Here is a 25,247-nt window from a genome sequence, read left to right as displayed (position 1 = left end):
CTGTGACTTATTTAACCTCCGCTATCTGCTCTGTAAAAGGTCTAATGTCTCCAACCCGGAGTTGTTCTCTCAGTGAGTCAGTCTCCGGAAAACCCACATCCATTTATTCAACTAGGTCTGCTGAGTCTCACACACACACATACACACACACACACACACACACACAGATGCCCCGGGCTCTACCTACTGTTTGTGTGTTTTTATGAGCAACACATGTGCATGAATGTGTAGGTATCTGCGATTGTGCATTCACATGTAAATACACGTACTGTATGCCGGACTCCTCGCGTTTGTGTCAGTGAGTACAACTCATGTCATCATGACAGCACACATCATGCTTTTGAGATCATTTCCCGTTGTCAAGCATGAATCCTCAGGGGTAATGCATTAACTTTAACTCATGAATTATATTTCTAATAAGTCATGCGCGATGGAAATGTTCCTCTTGAGAGTGGCTGGGTTTTCAAAGTATTACTGGCCGAGAGAAAGTGAAAACTATAAATGTTGCTGCTCGTGGGTTTGTGAGATGGGCTGGGTGGCAGCATTTGAAAAAAAAAAGTGATTTAAATGGTTTGTCATATTGAATGTCTATGCTAGAAAATTGAGTACCTGAGAAGCCATGTACTGTGGACAAATAGTACAACGTATACAATGTGACACACGTATGTTTATTTTTTTTACAACTGTTTAATTTGTTACTATTTCATGGTGTTGTGTTAAATCTTAGCTTGTCTTAGTTTTTCTGTATCAAGTATTGATGATGAATGGGGGTGTTCGGTGGTTAGGGTTGTGTTCATGTTGCAAATTGTGTTTTCATGCTCTTGAAAAAAAATAGTTGATCCTAAAAAAGAAAAATATTGCTGCTTATTTCTTCACCACTTTTTATCTCGGTACGACTCAGAGGAGGATCCCTGCGGAATGGCATCATGGGCTGACTGCAGGAAGCGCTGTGTTTACGACGATAATTGCCCTGTTGAAAAAAAAAGAGTGTGAATTGATGGGGAAAAACGCAAACAAAAAAGACCTCCAACATGTTAATTTCACACCCGCTAACCACACTCCACACCCACTCTCACGCCCTCGTCACATGGGTAATTTGTACGCCCCTTTGAGCTCATGCACGCACGTAAAGACTCAGTTTAACCTCTCTCCTCTGTACTACTGAGCAGCAGTTCATATCTTGCCTCTGCCTGTCTGAGTTGGAGGAATGAATCCGGCATGGCTTCCAAGAAAAGAATCAATTCCCAGCCAAGCGTTAAAGCCATCCTCAAAACGAAGTGATTGACTTCCAGTAATGTACTGGGAAAGATGAATAATAAGAAAGAAGGTGATAATTAGTGTGTCTGATAAAGCAAGCACTTCAGCTTAGCACTGTCAGCCTAATAGTGTACAATTTGAAGATTAGCAAGAAGCACTGGTTCCTGTCACTGTGTTAGTAACTTGTTGCAAATGGTTGCACATAGAGTATTTGTGCATTTTTCTCTGAAATCATGGGACATCCTCGCTGTCTTATCGGTTCAATCGGGACCTCATCATGTGCTTCTTCTGGGCCGGAGTGCAGCATGGTGTCTTGAGTGCCTGAAGTGAAGTCAGCCCTCATCAGTAACAATCAAGGTGAGGTCTCTCTCCACAGGCAAAGCCGAGCCACCAGCCACATGTTTCTCACTCACCGCCTTGCCTTGCATCATGTTCTGATCACAGCCACAACAAGAGACATGACGTTGGAGAGACAGCTGGCTGCAGTGCTCCGGGCTGAGGCAAAAACTGCAAAACTTTGCATCAGAACTTTTTTATTTGAATGACTGGGTGTGACCAAAAATTGCTGAAAAGTTACAGACAGAAAGTCAGAATGAACATATGGGTGACCATACCTTTTCATTTCCTCTGTAGCTCCATTTGTAGGTTTAACTAATGGCCTACAAAATTATTGATAGCTTGAGCCGAGCAGCTACATCAAAGACCTATCTGCTGTCAGGCTGCATCCAGCTGTAACGAATGGAAGTGTTCTGGTACTCCCCCATCAGGAGACAGACTTTCCTGTGGCCCGTTCCATTAATGCATTATAAATGAGCCCACAAGCATCTCTCAGAGAGACATGTGAGGCATGTGAGACACCACAGACCAGTGTTTCCTGTCTTCCAGTAAGGAGCGGCCAATCCCGCGTGACCTGGCCAGCAGGAAACCACGTGACACAGCAGTCCAGACCAAAGTCTGGCTGCAGACTTACAGAAGAGTCACGTACAGGACTTAATATCTCGGCTACATATATACTTGAATTCTTTCCTAGCTTTGTTTTGACTGAGGTGTGGAGAAACTATCTAACAATTTGATTTAACAGTTCAGCAACATTCAGCAATTTAGCACTCAATATACAGTGTGCACCTTAATTTCTAGACAGCACTGAGACAGTAAAGATGCATTTAAATCTCAAGTGTGCGTCTGAAATGCAAAGACGAGTAAGATGTGATCGGTACCCATGCCTATTCTCTGTTTGAGTGTCCAGGGGCGGGCCTAGAAATGGGGCACGGGGGGGCACCATCCACCCCCTGAAATATGATTGCCACCCCCGGGTGTCCCCACCCAATCCGTTGGGCTAGAGTGCTGTCAATTTGAGAATTGCCATTTCCATTGGATCATAGGACTGTTACTTGGCTGCCTGTTCTGCCAATGTTCCCAGCATTTGTCACATGACCAATTTATGTTTTCATGATAACGATCCACAATTTTGTTTTTTTAAAGTGGCAGACTGAGGCTAAAGAAAATGTTTATTGTATTCAGGTATACAATTTGATTAAAATGAAAACAAGTGAAACTAATAATGACTGTGATGTTTTATTTTTACAGAATTACATTACGTTGTGATATCCTATCCAACATTTTCTATATTTCTAAGCATATTTTCTATGCTGTATTGTCCCCTCACCCCGGGCCCCCCCTGACTAATTATTGTTTTCCCCTCTCCACCCCCCCCCCCCCCACTGTGCCACCCTACTTAAAAAAAAGCTGGAATTGCCTGTCTGAGTGGCACACTATAATACGGGGCCTCATTTGGTACTCTGAGGGATATCAAAGGCTTGGTTTTGGGATACTTTCTCCAGGTATTACGCAGTAAGGAAAATCCTGTCCTTTTCATCTGTGGCAAAGTTACAGTGATACCACATTTGATGTCTGAGCCAAGTACTCTCAGCAAAAGCACTGCTGCACTTTGAAGTTGCTTGTTGTGCAGGCACAATTGAGAATTCATTTAATGTTCAGATAGTGTCACATGATGGGTCTAAGCATGAAAGCCGAGGCTCTGTAAGAGTGGAAATAAAGATTTCTCTTTTAAACCCCTTCCTCTGTGCTGCTGTGTGCTACCATATGCTCTCTGATGCTTTATATGACCCGTGCTCATGGCAGCCGCTGGCAGTTTTTTTTGCATACATGGTGTACAAATAGAGCATGCACCACTATAGCTAGACTGGAAGAAAGTGATCGTGCTATGATCCACTTTGGTTGGGTAAAGCCCCAGAGCAAGCATAGTGGTTCTATGAACAGCAACAGACCTGCCACACACACACACACACACACCACAAACACACATATAAACACACACCTGCACACACACGCAAAGTTGCCCTGGGAGAGTGGGAGCCACAATGGAAACTCTGAGTCATGAGCGCTCCTTTGCCGTTCTGAACCTAAATCATTGTGACATTGAGTCACTACAGAGCTTCCTGTGTGTTCATATGCGTGTCTGCATGTGTGAATGTGGACCAGTTCGATCTATAATCTGATGTGTATATTTAATGTTGTGTTGTATTTTGCATGCATGCATCTGCTTTGCAGTGTTTCCATTTATGTGCAAAGTATGCTTGGGAATTGTACTGGCACATAAAAAATGTATAATAAGTCTACATGTGTTCCCAGGCGTGTGTGCCTTTAAAGATCAACGATGACAGAAAACCCCTTAAACAAGAGCAGCGGAAACATACTGTACATACTGTATCCTGTGCTAGGAGACATTGTTCAATAATTATATGGAGAGAAAAGAAGCTAATCTGCAGTCTTAAAGGGATAGAAAAAAAATCTGCTTTAGCTTTCTGTCGGACAGCTCTTTACATCAAGGAACTGAAGGTGTTATATCACTCTCTTCAAAGCCACCAGACTCCTTGAAAAAAAACAGTAATTTAACCTAGCAGAACAAAGGGAGTTGCTGGTGTTCCGCGGCCTTTTTTGGTTAACATTTTTGTTACTTTTGTAACTTTTTCAAACACCGAACCACACAATAACACAAACGAATTAACCAATTGTGGCAACGGTGTACCAGAAACTCCCATGTTCTACGAGATTAAACTACTGTCTTTGTGAAAGGCATCTGGTGGCTTTGAAGGGAGCAAAATATGGACTATGGCTTCAGTTCCCCGTCAAAACGGGCTGTCTGACAGCAAGGTGAAGCGGTGAAAATATTTAAACTGTTAAAGATTTTTAAAAGTAAGTTTTGCTGCTGCCCCGGTCCACAGGAGTACATTGCTTAGCTTCAGTGTCGGTTCTCCTGCCTGCTTCTCCAAACTTGGGGCGTGCCGACCACCATCTACTGTGGTCACAACACTGACTACAGATAGGTACCTCATTAACCCCACTTTAAAAAATTCAGAACTGTCCCTTTAAGCGTAGACTTCAGCCCAAACACGTGTCTGGTGGGCAGCTAGTCTTACAGATTGAGGGTGTAGGCAGTCAGGGATGCTACAAATAGCAACACAGAGGGGGATTTTTTTTTCTCTTTATTACTGTCTTACAGATCTTTCTAACACTTACCTTTAACGTTTGAAGCATGCTTGCCTGCATCCTACAGTACTTTAACTTTCTTACCAGCACAGTTTAGTCTTAGAGCTTCAATGCATTCTGATAGCACATAATAAGGTTGACATGTCAACACAACCCTGGTCAGCAATCATTTTCCATAGAGATAATGAGGGCTTTTAACATTCCTGTTGCACCAACAAGATTGTGCAAACACACACGCACACACACACACACACACCACACAAACACACACACACACCCACAGACACACACACACACACACACACACAAACACACACAAAGTTCAGGGAAAATGAAGAGGGCATAATGACATGTAAGCAACACTGAGATGTGTTTGTGGTTGCAGTGGCTTGATAAGTAGGATACCTACTTGAAAATTAATGTTATAAAGCATTGAACATTGTGATCTTGCTTCTTCAACACTATCCATTTTGATTTAATACTATCACACCACACTTGGCAGCCGGCTAGCGGTCATGGTAACATGCTTGCCACAGAATTTAAAGATAGCATTTATAGATCTGGGTCACCACCCAGATATATTCCAGCTTGTGGAGATGAGAACGCTGTTGGATTTTGCTGAAGGAATGACAATTTTGGACCAAAACAGTGTTGCAGAGTTCACATTGTGGCCATTCTCAGTCATTTAAGCAACCATAGAAGATTGTGTGGACTGGACAGCAAACAGCCTTCCAAACCACAGGGATAATGTTTTAGCCAGATCAGAAGTCATCTCAGTCTGAACTTTAGGGCCCAGACTGATTTGAAAATCTGTAGGAGTGATTATGAGACAGGAAGGTGGGAGGTTTTGAAACTGAAACTGGCCTAAATGGAGTCAGATGCGTGTTCAGCAAACTGCCATCAGCCTACCACTTAAAAGCTCCTGACCTTTGAGAATTAGACGGATATGGAAATTGTTGCTTGAAAGGTTTTTAACACAAACATGGCCTGCGTGACTATGCACGTGAATACAGACACAGGTTCTTGGCTCCAGTAACTATGCAAACACTCAATAAATTATCAGAAAAATATCTACTTAAATGTGTTGCAATTCAAAGGCACACACAAGCACTAATTCACTCTCAAGTGTAATGCACGTTTCACATTATTATGTGCTTTCTAAAATGCATGATCCACCAGAGAGTGCAGGTAGTAACTGAGCATTTTGACTCTCCTCCACTTCAGGCAGGCAGACCAGGAGGAATGAAGCGGCTGGCTGCCTCAGATGACTCATCCCCATTGATGAGCTTAACAGCCATCAATTCCACTCAAGGGAGCAAGGCCCAGCACTCTCCCCTATCCACTGCACTTCTGCCTGGGCTAGGCTTCCACTACACCCCCTCAGCAGAAGGTCTGGAGCTTAAATTAGAGCTCTGGCAGCGGGCCATGTGAGAGAAGAGCAGTGAGCAGGCAGCAGCCACTCATTCCTCTGGAAGCCTGAGTCAGATTCAGTGTAACATAGAGACAGAGATGGGGGCCGGTTTGGAGCGGGGCTGCTAGTTTTTCCACAATGGAGCGGAGCTAGTCTTCCTCCTCAGAAAGGTGTCATCCCAGTTTGAGAAAAGCTGCAGTCAATGTGCAATTTAGCACAACTTATAGATTTGTCTTTCATATAAAATCTGTTGGTGTTCCACATGACAGCAGTGCTTCATCTTTGTCATCCATGAAGAACTAAGTGCTTCATTTGAGCAAAAATATCCTTTCATTTGAGGGATTTTTTGCAGAATACAAAATTATTCTGTTTTGGATGTTACCTTATGGGCTACTATATTTGTGTTAATATCCTCAATATGTCATCAGCCTGGCAACATTGTGTATGAAAAATAGCTTGACGGAATTTTTGAGTGTCAGGGCATGATGATGACCACACCATGTGCAGTATGTCATATTCTGATAGGCTGAATGTAAAGGACCTTTTACACCGGCATTTGCGAGCCATCGTTTAATATTTCATATTTTTTTCCATTCAAATCCCTTTTGTTTTCTGTGACTCCAAAGTGTGATGTTATCACTGTCTGAAGGGATTGCTTTTTGGTTCGCCCCCTTATTTCTTTGGCAGTTATTACATCTGAAGTCAGAGAGGTCACCTTCAACATATTGCACAGGTTGTAGAAAGCCATCTGTTGGATTTCATATCGCTACACTCGGGGCATATTTCAGTGCAATAACACACCATCTCCCAACTACATCCCCAAAGTAATTTACACAGCAACATCATTGACAGGCAGGCCATATGCGCTTAAGCTGTGCCATGATACACAAGTGCATCACAGTAAGTCACATTCCAGAAAGTAATATTAGATGCTAAAGGTGCTTGTCTGCGGGTTTTTGCAACTTTTAAAGCAGATTCAAATGTGTGAGCATTTCATTGCTCTAGTTACTATTCTCTTACCATCATGATCATTATAATCGTCTTCTGTTGCAGCAGCAGTGTAGTTGCTGGTGTCGCTGTTATCCTCACAATTAGCATTCTTTACCATTGTTAATAATTCTTTGGTTATATCAAAGCAAAATGGTCTAAGGCTGCATAATGATTCTGAAAACCAAATTTCCTTCAGCAGCAATTGACAAGTTCCAATTGCGGATTATCCCAGCTGAAATACAGTTATTTAGAGAAAACAGAGGATCATCAGCACAGTCAATGGTGATGTCATTGGTCAGGGTGGAATGTGACAACATCTGTTAGTCGGATGGAGACCACTGTGCAGCAAACGTCTTTCTCTTCTTTCCTAAAGTACACACACAGGACCTTTACAATTATATCCACTTGGGAAAATAGTTGTCCAAACTACACAATTCCCTGTGTGTTTTTTTCTCTCAAAATATACTTCTTTATATTACAACAGAAAGAAAAGATACGCATCCTGCCTTTTTAGGGATTGTTCCTAATTATGATACAACAGTGGTTCTCATTTGCAGGTCATCTCTCAGCAGGAAATGGGTAGAATTTTCCAAGGCTGCAATAATTACATCATGCTTGTGATATTTGCATCTGTGTGTGTGTGTGTGTTTGTGAGCATACGCGTGTGAAAGCAAAGAAAGGAAGAGTAATTAGATTTGAGAGAGAAAATGAAATCAAATGAAAATGGAAATGCGAATCTGTGGGTAAACAACACAGGATTGGAGTTTTTTTTGCTTCCTGGACTCGTCACCTTTCCTGACTGTGTTTGTGGCATGACAGCTGTGTTTATTGTTAACACAATGAGCCATGATTGGAACAATGCATGATGGTCTTTAAAACAAGATGATCTGGTGTGAATGCAAGTTGGAGAACCTTTCTTTTTTTGGTTGTATTTGCCAACACAAACACCTGTGAGGTCAGCATTGAAGCACCGTCCGAGTCAGCAGATCGGGCCAACCCGAGGTGCTACACTGAGAAATTAGCAGCCGAGCTGTTCTCATCCCCCACCTTATCTCCTGATCTGTGATCCACTTGCAGAGGTGTGTTGCTGAGGAGGCTGTCCCGCTTTGAGGAGGCAAAACCATCAAAGGTATAATCACCGAGATGATATCTCAAAAGTCTGCTCCACCCACCTACACCCCCCTGTCTCTTTATGATGTACCACATTAGACACTTATCTCCCATCTGACTTAAAATGAGTTACAGGGCCTATCTGGCAGACAATATGAAAGGTTGTGGTCATGGTTATCTGAAGCTTCATCACAGGGCTCTCCAGAGCCTTTGGAACATTGAGACGTGGCAGCCTGTTCATTATCCATCTCGATGTGTATCATTTTCAAAAAATATGGTAAGAAGCAGAGGGAAAACCAGCTCTGTGCCGGCCCCTTTACATGCTGTGATAGCAGTCATTCGAGCTAAAATAGTATGCTAACTACGCTGCCCAGCACTGATTGCCAAAGGCATGGTTTGTTTGACATGCCAGCCTCTGTTCTCAGAAACAGATCATTACTGTCAAAGCTAATGCTGCTAATGTTGCTTGCTGTTATCGCAGGTCCTTCACTCCTCCTTTTCTCTTTCTCCCTTGGTGTTTTTAATCTGTTAGGCTTGAGGCTATTTCGCCTGAAGCAAAGGCTTTTTGAGACGACAGTCAATTAAAATCCTAATAGCCACACATCCCCAAATATGTGAATACGTGGCATATTCGAAGCAGTGCGGCTAACAGCCCACACAACAATCGCTCAATATGCTACTGAAAGGGAGGCAATCCCTTTGCAACTCTTGTCATGTAACCATTCTTTTTTTTTTTTTTTTGAGAGACTAAATGATGCATGCTCTTTTCTGATATCTGCTGCCCTTAATCTAGCGTGGCCTAGATTCTCATTTGACGACGATGACTTCCCCGTCCAGATTTCGCAGCACAATAAGAGGCCTCTGCTGATTTTTCTTAAAGACAATGTTGTGAGTAAACAAGGGAGACAGCCTTGTTAGTTTGAACTGGTTGTCATGCAGCAGTTATCGCCGCTGTCTTCAGCAAGAAGTTGTTTGACACCCACAGTATAATGAGTGATTGCACAGAAGTAGGATTTCAAAGCAACCCTGTGTGTGTGTGTGTGTGTGTGTGTGTGTGTGTGTGTGTGTGTGTGTGTGTGTGTGGTAAGTACAAACAAAGAGACTAGGCTTGTCACACGAGACACAGCAGCACTGCAAGCAGGAAGTGGAGCTAAAGTGACGAATGTTAAAGTACTTCGCCCAACACTTCATCAACGTGTAATTCACTGCTGCGGTCCCCACCTCTGTGTCTGCTGCTTCACATGTCATGTGGGACTCCACCGAGTCTTGATTATCATTACACAGTGGTTATTATTCCTCTCAAATTGAAAAGAGAAGCCGCTGCCTTGCTCCAATGGATTTCCTTTGCATGGTGCTTCAGAGGCGGTTTCGCTCCGTCAAGATAAAAAACATGGGAGAAACACTGTTGCATGTAAACCAATACAGGATAACGAAGCGCTAATTTAATTTAAATGACGGAAATGGCAGTAAGCCGACCATAATCATGCTCTGATGGAGTTCTGTGACAACATCATGATGTATGCCATAGAAATAGGAAAGTGAATCATGTCGCCTTGCCATAATTTTCCTTTCTAAGCCGGCATGAAATGTACCTTTTGGCACAGTGTTCTTTCCCAGGAGATTAGAGCATCAGGTCCCTTATGAGTGTTTCAGTGTGAGTGTTTGTGTTTATGTTTGCGGTCCTGTGCAATATCCCCTGGGGGATGGAGACAGGTTGCCATGGCAGCAGCTTGAATGTTGCGTGAATTGCAGTGATGTGGTGTGTCTGTGTGTGTGTGTGTGTGTGTGTGTGTGTGTGTGATTGTGTGTGCGTTCTCGTAGCAGAGGCCAGACAAGGACAGTGCGCTTATCATACAGGCTCTGAATCACTGAAAAACCACCAGTTTAAAGTGACCTTCCACTACGTGAATATCTCTCCAGTTGGACCAAAATGCTGCCACATTAATTATAATAGCTGCCTGTATGGTCACACAAAATGTCATTTTTGAGCCACTTTCATCCACATTATGCTTCATGTCATTTTACAAGCAATCTGAAAATCGTGTATAGTAAATAACAATTGATGTCTCTACATTGTCCAATGACACAAGAATGTCACAAAAGACCTTACATACAGCTTAAAACATTATGTTTGTGTCATATACACATATAGTACATGTTATACAGTGGGTGAACATGATTAAAGTGAGCCCTTCAATGAATAGCACCTATGTGATTTTAAATGAAAACCACATACCTTTCAACACAATGCCCCAGTCTACACATGCCAGTGTTATGATCTTCATCCCATATTTGGGCAAAATAACAAGTATTCATGACAATAAAAAGATCAGAAGAGATTTCTTAGAATTCTATTTTGTCTGTGACACATGGACAACACATTCTCTACCATTCTCAGTGTCCAAATCAACACATTTCATGTTGTCCACTATTTCATCATACTTTCACAGCTACAAAACCAGGAACAACCATACACACTACTTTGCATTTTCAAGAACTTTGAATACCCAACTCATAATTTCCAAGTTCCTGTATCTGGAGTTTAATCCCACTAATTTTGCTCACTTTCCACCATAGCATTTTTGATGATGTGTTAAGAAATTCCTCATCGCCAGCTGCTAGTGCTGTTTTTGAATGTACTGTGTATGGGTATTGGATTATTGGGTTTACACAAGTGAGTGGATGATTATTGTCCATAGTTATTTAGCTTTTTAAATTTAACAGCTGAAGGCCAGCGTCAGATGAACCTGCTATACCGTGAGGACCCTAGTTGGTTTCTACCATTCGGTGCATTGTGTATGTATTAGTTTGGTCATTTGTGTGAGCAGAAATCTATTTAGGGCAATACATCATGTAGGCGTAAAACAAACTTGAATGAAAAAGGCTTTAAATCTAGATTTTTCTCTATAAGATGGAGCCTCAATGTAACAGTGCAGGTGTTGTCCTTATCATTTCAGTTCATGCTGTGCTTTAGGGTGCATGCAGTAATGCCCAACCACTTCAAGAACGATCACAAACTACTTGCCACACGTGAACGTCAAGCATTCATGTTCCAGCTTTGCCCTGTTGGTAAGCCAGCCTTGCTCAAGAGGAGCCTCATGATAAGCCTCTGGGCTTTTTGGCTCTGCCTGCACATCTGTTCTCACTGTGTGATTCTTTCCTTGTGTTTTAGCCTGTTGCAATACTTTCGGTTCACATCTTTGTAAACTCTGCAATCCACCTGAGCTGCTGGTCTTTAGACTGTGTCAGGAAACGCACATGAGAACACAGAGAAGAATCAAACTTGACACAACCACCACCCTCTGAGGATATACGGTGACAACCACTGAGCCAACATGGGTTCATTTGTAGTCTCTCCAGATGTGTTACATGGTTGAATAATGTACCAAACCTATGTCAAGAGCACAATATGAACATTAATGAAAAGCATCATTCAAATGATCCAATAAGATACTTTTCAACCATAAGACTTTTGTGTTTTTACGAACGAAACGTTTTGTAATATTGAATACAGTACTGAAAGCACTGCTGGGCTCCTGTGGTATGACTCCCCCTGCGAATTTTGAAGAGTTGGGACTTAGTCATCAGTAGCAAATGCAGTATGATGTTGATGTCTTTGCTTTGTGTTTCCAAAATGTCAAGTGTTCAGGAATTTTAATAAATCTGTCTGCTTTTCTCCTGTGACGCCTTTGGCAGTTCTATGCAGGTGCCGCAGTGCCAGGAAATATTTTCTACACATGGAAGACAATATCAGCTGTCAGACAGAGCAGAGAGGAAAAACACAAATCAAGACAACAGAGATGTTGTGTTTGGGATTTGGGATTCTTTTTTTCTTTTTTTTTCGGGACTTTTGACACATCATACTTGATGGCTTAATGCGTCTGTCACTTTAGGATAAACGCACTGCATATTGCAGCAATGGCGTAATGTCTTTCAAACAGTCAGCAAGTCAGCTGAAGACATTCACATTCACATCATTGTCATCTAAACCTGTAAACTGCAACACAAACGAGAGATAGACAGAGAAATAAAATGCATTTTCGCTTCGTAGCAGAGCCATTTGCAAGGCTTAAGCTGCTAAAGCTGTGTGATTTCTCTTCTGAGACTCTAATGTATGACTATTATTAACCTCTCCACTTATGAGCGAGTGAGTCACCCTGTCCAGTGACAGAGCTGCCACAAGTCCTCACTCAGCTGTCTGACTTCATGGAGGAGAGATCCAAGCCAGTGACGCCAATCCTTTCTCCCCCTCGAGCCAAGATCCGTCCTCCCCGAGTAGAGGAGGTCTCGTCTGCGTGACCTGACACTCACAACTCACACTTCCTGCTGCCTCGGAGAGGAGAGCGGAAAAATGGCTCACCGATGAAAAACTCTTCAGGCACTACATCCTGCATTAATCAGCACAGGAAAATTTGATTTTCTCTAATGTAGCAACCCATGAACTGTTGGTCCAAAGCCAGGAGGTTGGTTTGAGGTCAACGGAAGTGCCAGTGTTTATTTGATCTGCTGATTTGGCCCCCTTGGGTTCACTCCTGATGCTGACTGGACAACTTTTCAAGCAACGTGTTCATTAATTTCCACTCATGCATTTCCTGTACTTGCTTAAGTAGATAAAATGAGTAGCGGTAAAGTTATTAAGTACTGTGAAGGGGTCAAAGCCAAACGCGTTTAGTCTTTTCCTGTGTGTATACTTCTGTACATCATTGACATTTTATCAGTTGAACAGATCCTCTATGTGCTATGTGGTGCACAACAGAGTTTTAGGTGCTCCCATTGTCTCGTGAAGGGATGAGGACACTCCAATGGTGAATGCATCCATCGTAATGTAAATGGGCACTTTTGGACCTCTTGGGATATGGAAAACAACACTATGCAATTTCACAATTCCCAATGACAGCCTTCCTTTTGCATAACATGTCATTTTGATGAGCTGAATGAGTAATTGCGCTACTTTTAATGATTGCAATTGTTGCCTGTAGAGCTGTTGTACCACGGCAAGAATGGTCATGGCCTCAGTGAAACATTATCCACAACGCTCCCTCTTCTCCTTTCTCTATTCCCTCGCTTCCTCTCTGCACTTGAATCCGCAGCTCAATCACTCACACACTCTTGGTTAAAAACAAGGTCCCAAAGCGCCATGGAGGGCAGAATGTGGTACATCCCCAAAGTAACTTGTTTTTTTTTACTCACTTGAAATGAAGGGGTATTGCAGCTGTCGCCCTAAAAAGAGTATCATGGGAATTTGTATAATTCTCAACAGTAAATGTAAAAATAAACCTAAAGAATCCATGGGAGCGGGCTGTTCAGTCAAAACAATACTAAGAATACCGCTGATGTTCACTTGATGTCAGTGCTTTCATTATGACTGTCATGTTTGTCTTGTGATGCATCTTTGCCTTACTTGGTTTGACTTAATGCCCTTTACTCCCTCTCCAGCTGCCATTCACTGGCTGACACAAAGTATTTCCCCTGTTTTCTAACGACGAAGTTGTTGAGGAACAGCACTTCCTGTCACTTGCATCCCTCTTTCCTCCTTTTACTTCTTTCGCTCTCAGCCCTCGTCACGTTCTCCTGCTGCAAGCTTTTCCATCCTCCGTCCTCCTGTCTAGCTCTCACATCATCTCCTCTCACTCTCACTGAATGATCTCATTCCTCTTGTGCCTCTGCATCTATCTTCTTGCGTATGATCAAATTTCTCAGTGGAAGTTACCCGCCGGGTGTGTGTGGAAGTGACAGCACTGAGTCTAGCTGGTGCCAACATGAGCTGGCTAGCTGCGTTGCTAAGTGACAGTGTGAAATTGGCTATTTTCTGAATGTACAATGCAAGGAAAATAGCTCTCATTTGAGTGGGTTTAACGATGCATTCTAAGAAATTTCCTTTGATTGCAACCACTGTGGGAAACACATTCCTCTGGTGGATTTAACACCGTGGGCCTTCCTGTAACTGCAACATTACAGCGGAAACTGACCTTAGATCATTTTCTACAGGGCAACAACGAAAGTTGGTGAGTAAGAACGCTCCGGGGATTCAGAGATGCTCACCCGTCCTTGTTGACCTTGGTGGTCTTCCAGGACACATCTTGCTTCAGTAGTATACACACACAATCACACACACACACAGTCAGAAGCTCTTGCTGGAAGGCAGTGCTGGGGCAGCCTGCTATTACTCCTCGGTATGTTGGCGTGTCTGGAGAGCTGATGAGCCTCAATGGATTTTCTCGAGTGCTGCTCTCCACTGCCAATGAGTCACATAGTGTATCAGGGAATGGGGACAAAATGAATCTTTGGGGATTATTATTCCGATTCATGCACAGCTGTGGTTTAGGCTTAACAGAATCCCTCTATGGGGTTAAAATGATGGGCAAATGCAGAGCTGTAGTGTCACAAAGCAGATATGTACTATGGTAACATGCATGTACAACATGTGGATGTTGTTCTCAACTGAATGGGGGGGACAAAAGCAAAGCTGTTTCATGGTGAAGAATGTTCCAGTGTTTAACAAAGAATAAAGTGGGAGGCTCACAGAGATTATATCACAGAAACATACATACACATAGGCTTGGAATATAAAAGCTTGTGGGTGCAGCCACATTTGCAAACTGTGAACCGCCGTTTCTGAGATGAGAGGCCTCTGTGTGAAAATTGCATTTCCATGATGCGGGGGTTTATTCAGGCAGGCGGCGAGAAACACAAATTTAGAATAGTGCATGTTTGTTTGCATATGTGTGCGCACTGCTACTGCCTGCAAGCAGGGAAATAAAAGTTAAATCAAACACTTCTGCTAGTGTTTTACGTCCAGCTGCAAGCATTCCTTTCACCGCCCCGGATTCCTATGTGGAATTGCACAATTCTGCTGTCACACCCCCTGGTAATCTAGGAAGAACAATGGATAATGAACCTCTTCCATCCTTCACTTTGTAGTGTTTTACGGGGGCACAGTTCTGTAAGACAGGAATTTGTTTGTTACAAGAGGCGTCTCAAAAGCACATGGTCCCGCCAGCTTTTGATCAAATCTGTGGTCAAAGTCAATTTCTTTTCCATACTGTGTGTCATTTTTTTCCCGTACAAATCTGGAAAAACCTACAATCCCATAAGCTAGCAAAGCTAATAGGCATATGCCTCACTTTTACATTGCAAACAGTGGGTTTCATTTTGTATTTTTAATTAATTAATTGTATCCTATCATAAAGCATGTCTTTTGTTGTCGTGTTTGTTGTCCTTTTGCTTCCATATCCTGGCAGATGAGGAAACTGGCAGTGCAACAGATCTCATGAGTCACATCAGTAGCATGCTTTATAACATTATTTGCTGCATTGTCATGATTAAATGAATAAAGTCTGACTGTGTTTTCTATTTAAGATGACACCATAACGTTGTGAATACAAATGCATATCAGTACTGCAAAACTGTGCTGGATGGTGCATATCTGTGTGCTATTGTGAGAGAGGGATCCCCCCCACCCCTTGCTTTCCCTTGAATGACATTTCAGGAGGAAACACATTTGTAACACAGCACGTACAGTAGCTATACTCTCACTGCCTCCACCTCCCCCCTCCCCATCCAATTTACCAGCGTGCGATGCATTTAGATTGCCGGGGGTGTAGCCGCACCACGCTACATGGCTCTCACATGACTGCGATACATATTATAACTCCGATTGGAAGCCAATAGGGTTCCGATGTGGGACTGACGTCAGGGGGGCGGGTCGGCATGGTTATGTATGTGTATGTGAGTGTGCACGCGTGCATGAGCAGAATCCCCCTCTGTGAGGCAGGCAGGCTTCTCGCTCTGTACAGGCGCAGTGTGCGAAGTGTGTGCAGCACGGCTGACCTCCCTCCGCACTGAATGGACTAGATTCCCAGCCACGTAAGAAGCACAGCGGCACCACGGGAGAGAGGATGTCCTGCTGAAACAAGGGATAGGCCTGGGAAATTTGGCCGGCCGTCCCTTCCTTCCTTACAGCAGCTTACAGCAGCAGACATACAAAAAGACGACACTTTTCTTCCATTGGACAAGAGAAAGAGAAAGGACGTCGACTCCCGCACACAAAGAGCTAACGTTACTGCATTTTTTTCTCTCTCCCGGATGGAGTTTTTCTCCTTCTGTGGTACATGACAATCGCCGTGCATCGGAAATGATCCTGGGGAACAAGGCCGTGCACTGACCTGATACTCGTTAGCAAAGGAAGCTAACTAGTTAGCTCTGCACCTGCTAGCCATCCTAATTTCGGCTATATTTAGCTAGCTTGCAGAACTTGCTTTATATATTTTTTGCTTGTGTATTATTCTGTGCCTGCGAACTGTATTTGACAAATTGTTTCCATTTTATGAAACGTGCCATACCGTTAACCGGCAAGCTAGCAAACAAGCTGCGGTTTTAACTTAACGTTAGCACCGTTCATTCATTGTAAAAGCTGACTTTTGGTCGTCTTTGTTACAGTCTTGTCGTGCCTGCTCGCACTGCTAATGTTAGTGAATTGCAGCAGGTCTGTGCAAAGGGTTTGTAGTCGACTCGGGGCAGTAATTTAGTCATTTTCCGCCTGAATGGAAAACAAAGGGAGCAAATGAACTCTGCAAAAAAAAATTAAAGCCCCCTATTTGTTGTATGAAAACCACCGAGCCAGCTTTGCCTGTTGATAGTCGGCCACATTGTGCAACAGCAAGGTGCAGTTGAATCAATTCCTCATCTTTGTTTTTTTTTCACTTTGAGATTTACTAAAGCATCGGACTATTTGTGATATTGCATTGAGTTTACAACAAAGTGGTGCCTAATCGAGGACGTGAAGAACGAGGAGGAAGGCCCCCTCCATTTTGTGGAGTTATCACACTTATTCCTCATGAACATACAGAGGTCAAATCCAATTAACATTTCACGTTATGGGAGATCGCGGCACAAATCGCACGATTTCGAAGAATTGTCTTGTTTAAGGACTACAGAGTCGCATCAGAGTTTCAGTCCCAACCTCGGGTCCCCTAGCCCGCCGGAGACCCCGGACTCCTCGCACTGTATCTCCCGCATCGGGGACTACCTTTTGTTGGAGCCACTGGAGGGAGACCACGTTTTCAGAGCCGCCCACCTGCACAGTGGGGAAGAGCTCGTATGTAAGGTTAGTAGGCAATATGGTAGACGTAGCCCACCTTAGGATCCCACAATAGTTTCTCTACCTTTTTTTTTTTTCTTTCCTTCAACCAGTGGTTAGCAATGTGAAATTAACATTTTCGTTCTCAAAGGTTTCTTACCTTTTTGTATTTGTTACCATATGACTAATTGTTGCATGCATTTTTCAGATGTACAAAATGTCCCATATGTAATAAACACACAGTACAAAGCAAAATGTAATTGTTTATGTCTATGATGGCTACTGCAGCAAGTCCACACCCCTGAACTGTTTAATAATTGCTTGAATTGTAAATAGAGAACTGGCAGAGCAGCTCGATGGAAAAAGTGAATGGGGCGAGCTGCGTGGTTAGGATTGCATGATGTAACGTTGACAAAGGAGTGAGTGACCACGCACACACTCCTCTCTGAGCTAGTCTCGCATACCCCCGGCTTCCTTCTTCCATAGTGCAATGCTGCAATCATGCCCTTGTTTTATATTCCGTGCATAAGCATAGTAGTGTTGCAGTGCACGCACATATTAGTGGGATTGTTATAATTTTGAGGACTGTTGTGCTGAGAGAGAAGCACACAGCAGCTAGGGAACTTCACAAGATCAGCCAGCTGCTGTGACATTGGCTCCAGCATTCACCCCTTCAACCATAAGAAATTAACCTCTTTTCCTTTTTTAAGGTGGAGGACAACCTCATATCCTTGTCACACCACATTTATAGCCCATATTGACTTTGGTATATCACTGATTATAAAGGACAGTGGTACATTCCACCTTAACATGCTTAAGTGGCTTGATAAATTGAGACATAGTTACATGTTGGACTCATAAGGCAAGACATATCCAATAACCCGCACCTTTTGACTCAAGATACTGTTTCGTCATGGCAATAACAAATGACTGGCCTTTGGCACAGCCTGTGAGCGAACTGCCTTTTGACCTCATCTGCTTTGGGCCGGTTTCAGTCCAGCACCAATCAATCGCCACTTCCAGGAGTGATCATTCCTTCCCAACTGGAAGCCTAGGTCACAACTTAAGATCTTGAGAGCTGCGGGGTGTATTTGTATTGCCTGCAAGCAGTGAAGCCCTCTTACCCGAACCGGTTGTGCAGAAAAGTACACTGGGGGTTACTATGGAAACAAAAGAGAGACACTGCAAACCCTGGCTGCAGTACAATACTATTCACTAACATGATGCTTTCACCTTGCCTCTCTGCAACCTTACTCCCTCTGCCAAAAGAGAAAACCCAAGTTTCGTGTCACAAGCATGTGGTACAGCTCATATTTTGCTGAATTAAAGGACCATTTGAAGCTGTTTGTCTCCAAATTAAGAAAGAGGAAACTTGACACAAACACCCTGACACAAAAACAGCCACCTAATGAGACAATTGTCACCCTAGATTAAAACAACATGTTCTTGGTTAAAAGGTAGACACTAAATCGAAATGTTTTCCTGGTCTATGATTGCAGGTTTTTGACATTGGCCGATACCAGGAGTCTCTGGCGGCCTACTTTGCCCTGGGCCAGCACCAGCATATTAACCAAATCCTGGAGATCTTGCTCGGGGAGACTCGAGCCTATGTGTTCTTTGAGAGAAGCTATGGCGACATGCACTCTTTCGTCCGAACGTGCAAGAAGTTGCGGGAGGACGAAGCTGCCAGACTCTTCTATCAGATAGCCTCGGCTGTGGCACATTGCCACGACAACGGACTGGTCCTCCGTGATCTCAAACTGAGGAAGTTTGTCTTCAAGAATGAGGACAGGTGAGTTCTACAGAAACCCTAGTTTGTGCATCGACTATCACTGCATTTTTTTTCTGTTTTTGTTTTAACGTGTCGTATGTGATGTATGTGTATAATGTAACCGTGTCGGTATAATGTGTTATGTCTCAGCTTACACAGTGCAGAGTGTCAACTGAGACAAAACAAGACAGGCATGCCTCTCCCAGATGTTATGCAGAGTACAGGAAACATAAGCCCTTTGTGTTTCTCCGAGCTATGTTTGTAGGTTTAGTAGTGGGTATGGTGCCTACTTACAGTATATATGGCATCTGGAATCACATTTTAAAAGGAGCATTGCAGTAAAGTTATTCCAACAGGGTGGGACAAGTTACCAGGATTAGCTTTTGCATGACAGATGATCAATGAAGGAACGCTTTTGCCACTGCTGCACTTCAGTAGTGCTCAGCAGGAGAAATCTTTAGAATCACACTGGCACTGGTCTACTGACACCTGGTGGCAGCATCTGAAAACTACGTGGATCAAATCCAGGCATCTGTTGCTACAGCAACCTGAGAGTTACTTTTTTTTTTTTTTTTTTAAATTAATATTAATGAAGATATTTTAGTGGATGTTGATTCAGACTGAAAACATTTACCCTTTCATAGGCCAACATCTTTACAGCCCGTTGTGATCTCAGCACCTCAGGGCCCTCTATCTAAAAGTGTGATATCATTCTTTGGCACGAACTGTGGAAAAGGGAAGTTGAGCTGCCTTGCACTCCTTGTCAGATGAATGTCAGGTGCATTTTAAGAGTGATAGTGTGGGGCAGAATTAGGTCACATTTACTATATGGTCTGTCAAGAATCCTCTTACATCTTTTCAGTACTCGGTGTACAGACTCCGATCTGGCTCGAACCCAAGTGTGTGACAAACGGCTATATCGTACGGCTAAAAAAACCAGATCAGATATAAAATGATATCCAAGCAGGCTTCTTCAGATTGTGCTAGCTCCCATTTATAGCATCGTAAGGAAGGTTGGCCTCCAAGCAAATTCATGAACCAGTGAGTGAGCCAATTTGAAGGTCTATGCACACATAGTAAAAAAAAAAAATGAAAATAATATGTTCCTAAATATATTTTTGCCAGTGCCTCTTGGTTTCCTTTATCCTAGTTGCTCCATCACACACCCTGGCTCTTTGTCTGGTGCATTGGCACAGACCCACAAGTGTTTCTTACCATGCACATGGAAAATCTTCTTGCCTCTCAAGATTCTTTAGTGACAAAGCTTCTTAACTATTAGCCATTATTATCAGCCCTCAAGGCTTTCATAGCTGCTATTGTGGAGTTCGGAGAAGAGTGCAAATAGATGTTATTTTGAGGTGGAAGAGCAGGAGAACAGAGAAAAATCCACATTGTCCGGTCCTTGATTCTCTGAGAAACAGTTCAATGCGTGCAACTTAAGAGGCTCGGTCACCCGTAATTGTGTTTCTTTTGAATTGTGGAAGTCTTTTGGAAAGCCTGTTTGAGAGTCAATGCATTTTGGCTGGGCTTTTATCTAAGTGAAAGGAAATGTCAAACTTAAGCCTTGAGCATTATGTGCTCTATTTCCTCTGATATCCAAAAGCGATAGATCTAAAACACTTAAGATGCCCATCAGAGCAAATTACCCCACTTGAGTGTGTCCTTTGTATTTCATTTTTTGTTGGTTGGCATCCAAAGCTTGTGACTATGATGATAATGATCACATAATAGCGTTCACAATAACAGATTATGGACTATTTTTCCATTGTTTGGTGAAGTGGCAGCATGTTCACTGTGCTTTTTGTTCCCCTTGTGTGTCTCCAGAAGCCTCGTGAAGCTGGAGAGCCTCGAGGACACTTACATCCTGGACGGTCATGATGACTCCCTGTCAGACAAACATGGCTGCCCAGCCTATGTCAGTCCCGAGATCCTCAATGCCAATGGCAGCTATTCGGGGAAGGCAGCTGATGTCTGGAGTCTGGGCGTCATGCTTTACACTATCCTTGTGGGGCGCTATCCTTTCCATGATGTTGAGCCCGGCTCTCTGTTCAGCAAAATCCGCAGGGGCCACTTCAACATCCCGGAGACGCTCACACCCAAGGCCAAGTGCCTGATCCGCTCCATCCTCCGCCGGGAACCCGCCGAGCGCCTCACCTCTCGGGAGATTCTGGAGCACCCCTGGTTTACCTCCTCCGGAGCACTAGGGGGCCCTGCAGTGCACGGCAGAGGAGAGAGAGAGCAGGAGCAGCTGGTGCCTGAGGTGAACATGGAAGAGGAGCTGGAGCAGTTCTTCCGCTGAGCAAACACCAAGCACAACACGGACAACTCCACCACGGTCGGCTCGCCACGCTCACAGCAGAGCCAAAAACGGTAGTTTAGAGATTAATAGGTGAACATTTGTCACTCATAATAAAGGCGTTTCCATTCTGTTTCCTTTTCCACCATTTCATGGAAAACCTTGAGCCTGGCATGACAAATGGCATCTATACAGTAAGTCACCTGGCCATGCACCTCCCACTCGGGGACATTGCCGCCAGACATGCAAGTTGCAAACAATGTAGCAAATGTTTTTTTTTTTTTATCGGTTTGGTTTAATGTGGCACTAATAACAGTAGACACATTCACCATTTTTGACACTATGGGAAGCATGAAGGGACATAAGAACACAGGAAACCAAGGAGAACAATTCAAAATGAACTGACAAAAGTGCAACACCACACCTTTTTCTTACTGATTTGATTTTTTTATTTTTTTTCTCTCGTCAAAGCTTTAGGTGGTAACCATTTAAACCACAGACCCAGGGTCAGAAGTCCCAACCCCAGGTTATATCGTTAAACATATACCAGGTGAATATCCCCTGGCCTGGGACCATGGGTTAATAAATGGAGCTTAGGCTGTTATCACCATCATCATCAACATGGGTAATGTTGTCTTTGTTTAAGTTTTAGTCTGTCTTTCAGATGTCTTTGACATTATTGATAATTGTGACATAAACTCCTTGATGGCCTTGTTTTCAGTTATTTGTATGTTTTTGCCACTTCAGGTCTCTTAGGCCTTTACCACACTTTGTTCACCACCACACTTTTATTTTTCAGAAACATTACTTTCAGTCTATTCGTTTTTAAGCTATTCCACTCTGTTGTTACTGCTGCTTTTATATAACTCCCTAAACCTCAATCTTAAAACAGCTCTGTCTCTGTACGGCGCCAAACATGGCATCATGCACTTGATGTGTTGGGTGAATGGACGATTCCACCTCCTTAAAATTAGCTTCCTCTTATTTAAATTCATTCTTCAGTTGTAGGATCAAGAACGTAACATTTATTTAAATTGTAACAGCTATATATATATATATATATATATTATATATAAATAAATATATATTTAAAATTACATTGCAGGGTTTTTCTTTATTCAGAGATTCCTTATTCATGTATGATGTAGGCAATATCTTGACACAGGACAGACACAAAGAGGAAAGTATCTGTCTGAAGTTTTGGAATACACAATATCTTCTGTGCCAGTATTCCGGTGCCCCGACGGCCCATGCCACCTGGTCTCCCTCATTTCTTTTTCAAAACTTGATACGAGATATTCAGTGATAGTATTGCTATGACATGTCCACTCCAGGGCCCCGTGTTAGTTTTCTACTGCTTGCGTAGGTTCTGTGAAACGGTCATGCTCGGAATGGGTACCAGTGGACATGTTTTGTCGTATCTCAATGTTACTTGAATTTGTGTTTTTAATCTAGTCATTGGCATGTGCCCCATGAATGCTATAGCCTGCCTAGCAGGGGGGAGGGGTGGGGGGAGGAGGGTGCTTGTTTTTTATGAAAAGTTAAAAACATGAACATTTTCAATTTGCTACTTTTCTGAGTTGCTTTTCAATAAAAAAAAAAAACCCATTGCTTTTATTGTTTTTGTAGACAGAGCTACCTTTTTATTTAAGTTGGTGCTGATTTGGTGCTAATGTTTAGTCCTTTTTGTTTCACAGAGGGGGGTGGTGCATGGTGGGATATCTGCTTCAGATGTTCTGATTGTATCGTAACAGATTCTGGTGTTTTGTCCAAATTTATTCAGTAAATAAATTGTGAACTACTATTTGACTTTGTTGTTCTTTTCTATGATCAGCACATAGAATAAAACGCGCAGCATTCCACCTCGCCTTGCCATAACAAAAGCTTTACATTTTGAATGAAATGAAATTGGTCATATGTTCCACCTATTTGTTGAATTATGAAATGCTAATCTAAAGTCAAACATACATCTCGGTGCAATAATCCGTAAAATACATTCAGATTCAGCTTTTTTTCGTTTTTATATCTGACTAAAAGACAAGAGACTGCTATTCATCCCCAAGCCACATTTAAGTGATTCCAGCTCTGGGATGTGAACATTTTGCAGTGAATTTCATAAATCCATATATCAAAAAACAATTATTTTTCACTTGCTGTACACTCCTAGCCACTGGCAGAACTCGAATGGATTACAAAAAAGCGAGGAGAAAAAAATGCTTTTGCTATATCTGAACCGCTCTGTCAGCTCCATTTCATTTAAGTGATTGCACACATGAGGCAGTAGGAAAAGGCTTCTTAGACCAATAATTTTCCTGCTGGCACTCTCGTGAGAGACCCATAACTACTTTTATTTTTTTGTCCAGTATGACAGCATTGCAGTTCTGCATGGCTAGCTGACGTCCCCCTGGCTCTGCTGACCACATCCTGTCTTTAAAGGAAGAATATCACTTCAGATCTCATTTGTTCATACAGTGCTAGGACACGTATGTATGTGGACCAACATCTGTGCACATGTGTGTGTATGTGTGTGTGTGCGTGCCCAGAGCTCTTCCCCCTGTCATGTTGATGCAGAGTAATCTTGATTAAGGTTACATCTATCAGATTAGGCAGACAGCTGCTGTCAAAGCCCACACTGACTATCTCCATGCTCGAGAAAAGGATAAGACAACATCCTTTGGCACACAATGACAATTTAAAGTCATGTGTCGCTGCTCAACAACACCTGCTCGCACACTGTTTTCACAACCGATGTGTTTCTTGGTTTAGAGGACAAATACAATCCCTGTCTCCTCTTTTAGCTGACTCCTCTGAGCTGACAAAAGAGAAGATGCTATTGAAGCCTGAGAAAGATTTTACAAGTGAGGTACTGTGACCGTGTTTCATACAGCTACATCCCAAAAGTTTCCCAGTTTCTTTGTGATCAAATATGAAATAGATGGAGCACTGTGGCACAGGGTATTCGGAATTTTGTAATCGGAACACACCTGAAAATGACAACTTGCTCTCCTGCAGATAAAGGATGGAAGAACTGTGGTTCTCTGAGAGCTCAGAGGACAGGTAGTTTCCTTCATAAACCTGAGCTTGTCAATGCTAGCCTGACCTCTAGTGGCCTGAGTGTCGTAAGTAACATGGACCTTTATGTAATGTCTTCATAACTAAATCAACTCCAATCCATCAATGTTCTTTTTAATTCCCCAAAACAACATGATTGATTCCACACAACGCTCTATGGCAAGTACACACCTCTACTTTCATTAATTCCGGGGCGTCTTATTCGATTTTCTAGCTTTTAAACAAAATTTGAAGTGGTTCTGAAATAGTATGAGTAAAAGTTATTTTATAAAGACATATTCCAGTCTGTGATTATCCATCAACATACTTTCTTTCAATTTTAGCCTAAATAATTCCTAAATTCTGCTTTTCTTACTCAAACATTAGGTTTGAGTTTCTATAAATGAGATTCGTTGACCATAAATTCCCAAAATAACCGGAACACTAATGTTAATAGTATTGAAAACTTCAAAAAAAGTGACAAACATTGAAAAAGAAGAATCAAAAGTGATGAAAAAAGTGACAAAAAGTTTTAAAAAATCAATACAAAGTGTCAACAAAAGTGTTGATTTGTAATTTTGACAGGAAGACAACACAATGGTTAACTAACTACTTACACTGTATACTGTAAGGTAGTTAAAACATGGAATTGTATAAGCATGTGATGTGTTTTGTGTGTTTTAAACAGATGAACAGTGATTTCTACTGTATAATTTTGTCCCAAACGCATTTTTTCAAGCTACGTATTTTCATGGTGTTTGGCTTTGATTAT

General features: G+C 42.5%; 1 protein-coding gene across 1 annotated transcript; it reads left to right on the top strand.

Annotated features, from left to right (window-relative positions):
• Nucleotides 1-16,024: 16,024 nt before the first annotated feature.
• Nucleotides 16,025-23,228, top strand: trib2 (tribbles pseudokinase 2). The gene is made up of 3 exons (XM_034900255.1): nucleotides 16,025-17,384; nucleotides 18,857-19,149; nucleotides 20,953-23,228. Exons 1-3 carry the CDS (start codon nucleotides 17,115-17,117, stop codon nucleotides 21,425-21,427), a joined length of 1,038 nt encoding a protein of 345 aa, XP_034756146.1. The 5' UTR covers nucleotides 16,025-17,114; the 3' UTR covers nucleotides 21,428-23,228.
• The last annotated feature ends 2,019 nt before the right edge of the window (nucleotides 23,229-25,247 follow it).

The sequence above is a fragment of the Etheostoma cragini genome, chromosome 18 (assembly GCF_013103735.1).
Source record: "Etheostoma cragini isolate CJK2018 chromosome 18, CSU_Ecrag_1.0, whole genome shotgun sequence".
Taxonomy (NCBI): Eukaryota; Metazoa; Chordata; class Actinopteri; order Perciformes; family Percidae; genus Etheostoma; species Etheostoma cragini.
Note: the sequence above shows the minus strand (reverse complement) of the source record. Positions and strands in the feature narration are given on the sequence as shown.